This window comes from Catharus ustulatus, chromosome Z (genome assembly GCF_009819885.2).
Source record: "Catharus ustulatus isolate bCatUst1 chromosome Z, bCatUst1.pri.v2, whole genome shotgun sequence".
NCBI lineage: Eukaryota > Metazoa > Chordata > Aves > Passeriformes > Turdidae > Catharus > Catharus ustulatus.
In genome coordinates, this window is record NC_046262.2 from 40,947,826 (window position 1) to 40,958,706 (window position 10,881).

A 10,881-nucleotide genomic window follows, 5' to 3' on the forward strand; every position below is an offset into this window, starting at 1 on the left:
TTCTGGAAACATATTTTCAGAACTCCTCTTGGCTTTGGGCTGGAACAGAAGAATTCTGCAAAAAATAAGTTCCCTTTCATCGTTTTAAAGAGATGATTTTAGGCTGTTCTAGCTTGATAGGAACTTATTCCAGAGCATTCTTAAGTGACCACATAACCATGTGGAGGAACAGCGAGGAACTGGGATGCAAGTCACTTCCTGGCACTTTTTTCCCCCAGTTCTCTATGGTTTTTCCTCATTCTGATTTATTTTATGAGAGGAGTAGTAAGAAGGATTTCAACTATGTGAGAAGCAAACAAAAGCTTATTCCAGAGCTATGGCTTTAATTTTTAAAATATGCCAAATCTGACTTCCTTTGTTTTTTACCTTGTGACATAACTTACACAGTGAATAAGGAAATTGTTTCCCTTAGCTCAGTTCAAGCTCTAAAATTATATAAACCCCCAAACTGTTTAATGATGAAGTTGACCTAGGGCTTCAGTAAGCACCAGGCATAGACAAGGGATGGGAGAATTGAAATGTGTTACCTGATATTTTCAAAGAAATCTACTTTTTTACTGAAGCCCAATATTAACTTATGGCTCTATCCGGTGATTGTTTTCTTAAGCACAGTTTTATTGTAATTATGCTGAGATCCTTCATATTCACAGCTGATGTTACTTTTAAAATGGTTTAAGAACAAAATTAAACAGAAAAACATGGGTTTAGCAGCTCTCTTTCTGGTGTCTGACAAACTCTGCTCTCAAGTTCGGGACACATCTGCTGACACCTTGATTTCTGAATTAGTGCTCCAAGGTCATACTTTTTTTCATGTTTTTTTTTAATTTGTCAGGCTTGTCAAACATTGTTTATACATTTAAATGTACATAATAAATTTTGTTTGGTCTTGGGATGCACAGAAGTGGATTTAAGAGGGAATAAAATAACACTTCAAATTTTTGTTTTAATTTAAGAAGAGCAGATTTTCTAATTATTTAAAACTCCGAACCTTTCTATTGTTCTCTTCTTGCTTCACTGACAATTCAAATCTTCTTTGCTTTGAAACAACACCAGAGTTTGAATTACCAGAGTGGTAGGGAAACATTCTTATAAAAAGGGACTAAAAGGTTAAGTGATTCAGGGAAGAGTTTTTTAGCATGTTCAAAGCAACTCGTCTTGCAGTACATTATCCTAATAATTTGGTGGCAACAAAGCAGTCACCTTAAAAAGGAAGTGATTTGATTACACCAGCCGACTGAAGTGCTTTCATATTGTTGGAAGAAATGGCACATTTCATAATGAAGCATTAGGAAGGGAACAAGAAACATTTTTTACTAATGAGAAACATGGGAGGGGAAAACTGATAGATTCTGAAAGAACTGGTCTTTAAGGAATAAATACTGGGTCTTAGAGGGAAAAAGTCCTACAAAAACCCCCATGCTTGTCATTCATGACAGACAGCTGTGAAAGTGCACCAAGTCACTCTGTGAAATAAAGGTATCAACCCACTTCCAGGCAAGCCACATCAGTACCAGGAGCAGTGTCAGAGTTTGAAGTTGTTCTACCAACTGGGATATAGTGTCTCAAGTTAATATGGGCTGACTAAGTTAATGTGGGTTAATCAGGCACTCTTGTAGGTATCTCACAGAAGCTGTTTATCAATACATATATGTTAACAACTTCACAGGTAACTTCTAACATGGCAGTTGGGATCTGTAGCTCCCACCAGTCTGGGCTTCACTAGTGGTGTGGGATGTGGTGGCGTTGTGCATGTCCCTTATTCCTTAGCCAACACTCGGTTGTGTTGCATAAAAAATTAAAATGTCTATTATTCGTTAGATCATCTAAATTCATTATATTACAGTCAGTCTATACAGAGACCTAAAATATTGAGGAAATGCTTTTGCAGAGCAGAACTGTGTAACTAAAATCTTTTCCAAGGCATCTACATCTCACTGAACCATGATTTATTAGGGTTAAATACTTCAGAGTGCTACATTCTCCATTTATCAAATGAAGGGACAGATGCATAATCTTAAAAGCAACAATTGGCATTTCACATATGAAACTTCTAACAATGACAGCTAATCAATTATAGCTCATTTAAGCTACAAAGTAAAACTGACTTCAGCTTTTGCATCACTCTTTCCTACAAAACAGATTTCTTTTTCCCCCAAACGTGTAATGAGTGTGGGCTCTTCAGCTGGATGGATCTTCAGATTGGGTCCTCAACATCTTTATCCGTTTTTCCAGCCTCTCCATCCATTCATTTCTGAGCCTAGGGACAGAAACATGGATCAGCTTGTCCCCAAAATTTTACATGGAATGGATTTACAGTCTTCATTCTTTTCCACTGAGGATATTCTTTGGTGTTTTTTCCCAATTGTCATGCAAATTTTCCTGCCCTTTCAGAGCTCTTTTCTGGAAGGTACTTCAGGACAAGCTCCTAAGTCCCGGTGAGGGATCACCTGGGCTTTGTGGTTCATCTCCATCTCCAGTGTGCCCTCTCTCGAGTGCGTATGTGCCAGAGTGACTTGTCACCTGCACTGGAGATTGCCTGCTGCCATCTGCTGGGTCACATCATCCAGCACTTCCCAGCCTGCCTCCTCCTCTGTCCTGCTCAGCTTGGAGACACTGCACATACTGAAGCTTCTGTTAGACCCATAGCAGGTAGTTTTCAGTAATATGTGGCCCTTTATTTTCTTTTTGATAGTATCTAGGCACCACAGAAAGGCTTACTCAAATAGAAAAGAGAGGAGTTTCCCAGCTGAGGAGTTGTAACATTGAGATGAGATTAGTCACTAAAGGATAAAACATGCTGGACACTATTTTTAGTGTTTTCTTATCCAGGGTTAATAATACAAGGATGTCCTTGCTCTTAATTTTTCAAGTATCAATACAAAGAGGGCTATGAGGAAGGCTCTGGGAAATTGCTTTCTCACTGATGTCAAGACAAAATATAATAAATAACAAAAGTGTATATCTCACATATGCCTTCAACTTACAGAGAATTGATGTGAAGTAAAACTGTGCTAATGTTGCTGCAGACTGCTCTTTCTCAGTGACTGCTCAAGGGGAATGTGACTGGGTAAGGTAGATATGGCTACGAATGGTGGTTGCCTTGGTCAGCATGCTTGGGCCATCTGCTTTATAATGGATTTACCATACACAAATTAAACAATCTTAAATAGTTATAACTATTTTCTTGTGAAAGTAAGCCACAGAGAAAGAATGTGGGCCAGGTACACATCTGTGCTAGCTTTGCTCTGAAGAGAATCCTCTATGATCAAGACAAGTCTGTGCTGTTATATATTATCCCCTTAAGTTCTATGCTTTGGACTCATTTATGGAACAAGGATGAATTATTCTCTATCATATTAAGTCATAGCTTAAACCCATTAGCATTACACCCTAATTTGGGAAGCTTTATTGTTTTTTATAAATCTAAATTACTTTCAGATTTCATTGCATGATTTAAGTATAGGTATTACTTTTGTTAAAAAAAATAATTACAATGCAAACTCGAGTAACCTTTCTGGATGCATATTACCCACTTTGTCAGAGCGCTTCTTCGCTGACGTTCTTTTTCATTTTGCAGATATTGAGTTTGTTGTTCAATGGTCTTTTCCCAGAAGTTCCTCAGGTCACTGGTTTCACAACCCCGCACTTCATGACGCATATATTGGCTGTTCATTTTCTCTAAAGGAAAAATTTGAAACATCTGTATGACAAGTTACTGGTTCCTCATCTGTTTTCATGGCTAAAGCACATGTTTTGGATTTTCAGCATAAGGGTCACACAGTAGGATCAGGATATCTGGGAGCATGACTCACTATTTAAGCTTTTCTTGCCTAGCTCTGGTGCTTGAGGATATGTTGTCTACAGTGATGAATTCTTACTTGTGTACCTAAAATATCTCTCACCTCCATCTGACTACGACATTCATGTCCACTCTTGGGCCAGTGCTCTTGTATTCTGTAATTTAGCAATCATGATACTTTTTACTGTACTCACAAATATAAAAATATAAAAAAATTGAAAAATATAAAAAGCATAAAAATTTGCCATGTCTAATGGCATTTTTTTGCCTCATTATTTTCATGTCTCTAAATTTTGAAAGTGACTGTTCTGATGATTTGCCTTTAATCATTCTGGCATTTAGCTTTGTTTGGAAATGTAGAAAATTTTTGTATATAAAAGTATGTAAATAATTACATAAGATACTGGCTTGCAAAACCCACCTCGTTTACTAAATATTTCCCCCTCTTCAATTTTCAAAACAGAGTAAATTCATTGGATATATTTTTGTATCTGTGATGATTCTGTACTTTCAGCTTTAGTTAATAACATCTTAAAATAAATTCTGGAGTGAATCTTATCCTAAGGAAAAAATATTTGCCTCAGGATGACTCTTCATGGGCTAACAGTAAATTCCCCGTATGCCACATTGCAGCCAGAAAATTGTATCATTACTTTCAAAACTTCATTAAATATGAAATTAGTATATCCATGCTGTCTTTCAAATTGATATGTGCTTTTGCATGAACATGCCATTATAATATTTTCCAGAACATTTAATTTTTTAACAAGTATTTAGGGCTCTCTCATGCATTGTTTGAATTCATGGAAATGATTTGTAATTTATTTTAATCAGAGCCATAGAGAGATAGTAAACAAGCCCCTCAAGACTAGCTTGGAAAAGCTTGAAGAAACTGCTGCCATTCCCCTGGCAAGCATCATCAGAAAACACAAAACTGGGAACTGATAATCTTTACATAATTGGTTGTTTTGTGAAAAATTGACAGACACATTATGAAGACTTAATGAGCAGAGGATGAAATCAGCCCTTTTGAAGAGGTCCCCTTTTTGCTAGGATTTCCCTGTAAATCCCCTGTGGTTCCCTGTAAAACCTTCATGTGTCAGTTCATGGCTTCCAAAGAATAGAAGCATAGTACTGGAGCCTGACTCTTGCTGAAAAGAATTACTGAGCATGTTTTCTGGTCCTGAAAAAATTATAGCTGGATGTATAATTGTTGACATTAGTCTGTAATGTGCATGTTTTCATAAAATACATGTATTCTATAAATATCCCCATATGTATCAATGCCGATCCAAATATTTCTTCCTAGGTCATAGTAACTGCCCTTTTAAACTTTTTGTGTACTAGGACTAATCTTCAAAGTATGAGAAAGATATGGTAAAACCCATCTAAGTAAAACTAATGGACTTTTCACCCCAGGAGTTAATCTTTAAGAATAACTCTTTCTGGAGTGCAGGAAGAAAAATTCCCCTATATACCTGGGGCTCCAACATAACTGCCAGGAAATAATGTCTTCAGGTTTCTTTATCAGAAAAGATAGCAAGGCATAATAGCTTCATCCTTCTGAATTATTATGAATTCCTGTCTACTATACTGTGGATGCCCCTTTTAAATATATATATATATATGTGTGGTATATATATATGAGGGTAAATATCATTCCTGAATAAGGTAAAATTATGGAACTCATTGCTACGAGGTGTAATTGAGCCCAAGCATATACTTTCAGAATACACATATCCTTTACTGGTTTTTAATGTTATGCCTCCTGATATGATTGTATATGTTCTTGGTACTGGATTTAATGCATTTTATAGATGTGTCTCTCCAACACCTGCCCCCACAGCAAAAAATCACCAGGAAAACATTTAAAGCTACTAAAAGAGATATTCAGAAATAGTTTCCATTGCTATGAACTTAATATCTCGTGCTGGCAGTATTTAGAAGAATGTTTAAACTCTTTTGAGACCACAAAGTGTGTGTAATATTACCTATTACAGCGTTGGGGTGCCTTTTTTTTTGGCAGGGGTGTGAGGTGGAGCAGGGGCAGGAATTAGCACCTTTGTCTGCCATCAGTGGTATTTTCTTTGTGTGCGTTTGATCAGGCACACTAAGAACATTGTCAAGTCATTCTTCTTTCCTAACATTCTACATTGTGTTAATATATAGATATCTTGGTGCCAAATTTTCTCTTCCTCAGCTGGTAATATTCTTTGTTTTCATTTCTCCTAAGGCTGGAGAACAGTCAAATATGTACAAGTAGGTATCAAAGTTACTGAACACATCAGAATTTCTGCATCATTACTCATCCTTATATGTCCTTGAAAAACACAATATGTAAATACGTCGACATTTGCTTCTCTGAACTGTAGACTCACCTTACCCTAAATTACCTTATATTTTGAATTATCTGTTTGAGCCCATTCATGGTGATTGTAGGAACTGCAGAATACCTCCACTGCAATAACTCACATGGTTTCTTTTGCCTTTATGCATCACGTGCCTAGATGTTTGAATTCACCTCTGTCCTGCCATCCATGTCATAAACCATAAACCTTCAGCGTGTGTGAGCAGTCAGGGATATCAGACTTCTATCACTATTTCTCTAGCTCTCATCTTTTTCTCTCCTACTTCAGCTGTTTTCAGAGGACTGTAACAGGACTTAAGCCTATATCATGACTTTGCAGTAGCTGTTATCACCTGGAAACAGTTTATTTTCATGCCTTGAAGCCTCATTCAGGGTAGTTAGAAAAAGAAGCCTCATTTAATAGGGAAAGAGAAGACTGGAAAAGATTTCATGGAAGCAGCCTCCAAAGCAGACTGAACAAATAATCTCATTATGATGCAACAGGTGAGCAGAAATATACTATTAAAGCACATAGGCTGTTGTGATGCACTTTTATAGACCTTGCAGTTAGTTCTGACTTAAATCACCCTGCCACAGCTAGGACTAAATAAGCTTTTTTTAGTCTTCTAGTGACAATCCTCCAAGAGAACAATCATGAGAGGCTCTTTCCAGTAATGTTCTCTGACAGTAATGTTCTCTGCAAGCCAATGAACAAATGCAGGTGCTCTCAAATGAAAGGAATAACAATGATAAACTCCAGGGAGGATCTATCCAACACATGATAACCATGATTGCTTATTTTTAGATTTAATAATTTTAGAGCAGTTTGGTATTATCTAGCCTCAATTGGCTGAAGGAGGTCTTACAAAGTTAGGGAAGCTGTGACACTAGTACTATTAACTGGAACTCAAGAATCATGCTGCTAGAACAAAAGAGGAGTGTAAGATCAATTTGATGTGATATCTTGACTTTATAAAAAAACTAAAAAATCAATTGTTTGAGGCTGAAACTCACTGTTTCTGTAAGAAAACACTACCACCACTAGAAATACTTTTTCATGAAGAGAATTGGGAGTTAAAAGTTTCTTAGCCAGAGAAAGAATGTAAAGAAAAGTTTGGATTTTCTTCTTCTAGTAGAACACATTGTTACATGAAATGTATTTTTTAAATTTACAGAACTTTTAGTGAGTCAGGAGAGTTATTTTTCCTCCTTCTTGTGTTTCTTACAAAGCACAGTCAGAGTTTTCAGTGTGTTATGCATTTTTCTAGAAATAATACAATATTTTATTGTTCTGACTTTACTTGGACCATGCTTTATGACAATGGTTTTTATGTATGCATTGAATGATAAAATTTGAGTGGTGTATATAGGAGAGAATACTATCTATGCTAATGGTACTGTTTGATGTGAAAATCAGAAATCTGTTTTGATTTTGGAAAATAGAACTAATGATCATATTCATTATTTCCCTCTTTTTCCTTGGGCCTAGGATATATAATTTATCTTCCGCTAATGCAACTGGTGGTAATTCACATCTCAAAGGGCTGACTGATGCTTCCTTTGAGATCCTGCCTAGGGAAACATGCTGGTGTCAAGCCTAACTTGGGTCTCCAGACTCTGGTTAAAACTCTTCAGAGGCAGAAGAGAGCACTTTAGTTTAATCCCCTGTACCCTCTGGGTTGTGTGGCATTTTGCACAGCGCAGTTTATCTCATGGGTGGCCTGAGCCTTGAAGCCTCTCATTAGCAGCTTGTGGGAGAGGCTTCTCACAGCTTGCTCCCACAGCTCCCTCTTCCTTTCTGCCTCGTTTGTGAGCAGTTATGGGAGGAGATGATCTGGAGCATCGGCCTGAAGATGGGGAAGGCTGCTATGGTCTTCTGGTGCATCCAAGTCCCAGGCTCTTCCAAAAATCTATTAGTGTATTTCATCAGCAAGAATATGTGAATTTCCACGTGTACAATTTTATTTCCATTTACACTTCATCATTGCTGCCAATTTATTCTGTTCCTTTGTAAACAGTATTGTCTGGAGTTTGCTATGAAATGAGGGAATTCTAGGTATGTTTTTTATTCTGCCAGTATTTCCTGGTTTGGCAGAATCTGAAGTACATGCTCTTACCAGAGCATGTTCATTCAGGGAATTGTTGTCTGGGTATAAATTTAAATCAATTTAATTGGACTTCTCCACATATTGGGAATTTTCTGTGCAGAAGAATGACAACCATACTGACACATGACTGAGCAATACTAGTAGGAATTACAGGTGGGTATCTAGTAAATTATTTCTAACAGGCACATTAAACAGTTTTAATACTTGAAAATGTTTTCACTCAAGCTGTAAGTACCAGTCTCTATTGAACCATTATTCTTTTTCCTAATTCCCACAATCCTTTATTGCTTTTCTGTGAAAAGTGATAGATCTGAGCTTATTTTTTCTAATAAGGAGAATAGTTATTCTTCAAATACTTTGCACTGGTAGAAAATTTGGACTTCTGCTCATATGATACCTTTATGACAAACAAACAAACAAACAAACATATTAAGACAAGGCTTGTGGTAGCTACATGGATTTTACATCTCATATTACTACAGTGTCAATATCATAGCCTTTGAATGCCATAGAGTACATTTTTTTCTGTCCTTCTCATCTGATGGGCTTCAGTGCTCTTTATCAGCTTTCGCTTTTCTCGTGGATATCAGACACCTGGATATCAGTACCTGAACAATGGAATTATCAAACTGGAGGGTACTGATTCTGTGCCTAGAGAGCTCAACAGTCCTCTTGCTGAAGATTAAAATTCTTAAAAGATCTTGAACAAAACACTAGAGGAATCAATACTTTCATTTCCCTTCAGGTAACCCATTCATTCATAACAGTCCTAGTTCTGCTCCCATGCTTGGTTTTATGTATTTTGCTACTTGCTGCCTTCCATTCTGCATTGACTCTTCTCCCTCAATCTGCAGCCAAAGCATTCCATGAAAGGTCCCTTTGTCTCTCTCTTCTCTGACATTGTGTCTGTTAAGTTTCTCCTCATGTCCTCTTCACCCCCCATGCCAGCCCTCCCAACTAACCTGACTGATTTGGGCCTGTGCTTTCAAACACCTTTCTAGCTGGTTTGCCCACCTCTGTTGTTCCATCTGGAAAATCTTTTTCCACTTCTTGCTGGAGCTGCATTTGATAGAGTGATATAATAAGTTGAGTTGGAAGGCACCCACAAGGACCATTGAGTCCCACTCCCAACCCTGCACAGCACCATTCCCAAGAGTCACACCATGTGCTGAGAGCACTGTCCAAATCCTTCTTGAACTCAGGCTGGTGCTGTGACGACTTCCCTGGGGAGCTGTTCCAGTGCCCAAACACCGTCTGCATGAAGAGCCTTTTCCTGGTATCCAACCTAAACCTCCCCTGGCACAGCTTCATACCATTCCCTTGTGTCCTATCACTGGGAACAAAAGCAAAGAGATCAGCGTCTGTCCCTTCTGTTTCCCACATTAGGAAGCTGGAGACTACAGTGAGTTCTGTCCTCAGTCTCTTCTTCTCCAGGCTTAACAAATGAGGTGGCCTCATCTGCTCCTCATAAGGCTTCTCCCTGAGACCCTTCACCATCCTTGTTGCTCTCCTTTGGATGCTCTTTAATAGCTTAATGTCTTTTCCACGTTGTGGTGCCCAAACCTGCACTTCTGCAGGTATTACTAAGCTATCCTGGATAATCTTCTCTACACTCCTGTGCTACCCAGGTGTTCCTACTCCCTGTATCTGGCTCTCTGTGGTGGCTGCCTGCATTCCCACACTTCCTGACACCAGCACACACAAATAGGACTGTGGTGGCAGTGCACAGATGTGAGCAATAAGCGAACAGGTATTCAAAAGTGATATGCAATAGAAAATGTCCAAATGCCTTTCCTGAGCTTTCTATAGATTTATTTGACTTTTATTGACTTTTAATTTTCAGTGTCTAAGACATATTTAAAGTGGCTGTAGTTTTCTTGTGAGATCAAACATTGTTTCTGATCATTAGACTTTCTCCACTACTGGATACATTTGAAGCCTGCTCCTAGGAGCTACTGAATTCATAAGATCAAGTATATAGAATAAATTAATATTTATTGGTCAAAGATCTTGAATACACTTTGCTTTGTTGTTTGATTTTTGAGTACAGGAAGACTCGGTACAGGATCAAAGAAGATAAATTTTGCCCAGGGCTCACGTTCTTTATTAGATCATCCAGTTCAGAGAAAACATGCAAGCGAAATCTAGCCTGATTCATGTGAAGGTGTCTACCATTGAATTAAAATGTGTCACAGCAGCAGATCACTGTTAAAAAGCCTTTGAGAGATGAGTGTGTGTGTATGTGTAACCTTGGCTAGCATTAGCCCATCAGTTGAGAATGTATCTCAACTGAGAAGCCATATCTCTTGGCGTTTTATTCAGGATTGTAACATGGAAATTATCTGTAAATATTTTTTCTGTATCAATGCTACTCAGCTTCCTTAGAATTCTGCTAAACTGGGCACTCTTCCCTGGTATTTTCCTCACACTCTCATCTTTCCTAGAATATACTTTTGTGAGAATTAAAGTTAGAGAACAAACACTTTTCTTGTTGACGCTATTAGGGAAGACTCAGTACAGAAAACAAATACTTCCTTACCTTTGGAGCAGGAGTCTTCTTGCAAATAAATTCTCTGTGTGACACAAACAAACGAGGAATATTACCACTGCAGCCGTGGCTTCTCCAG

General features: G+C 37.9%; 1 protein-coding gene across 1 annotated transcript; it reads right to left on the minus strand.

Annotated features, from left to right (window-relative positions):
* Nucleotides 1-2,178: 2,178 nt before the first annotated feature.
* Nucleotides 2,179-10,881, minus strand: LOC117010596 (protein FAM240B-like). Its single transcript, XM_033085230.1, has 3 exons — nucleotides 10,794-10,881; nucleotides 3,534-3,678; nucleotides 2,179-2,257 (listed from the first exon to the last, which is right to left on the minus strand). Exons 2-3 carry the CDS (start codon nucleotides 3,671-3,673, stop codon nucleotides 2,179-2,181), a joined length of 219 nt encoding a protein of 72 aa, XP_032941121.1. The 5' UTR covers nucleotides 3,674-3,678; nucleotides 10,794-10,881.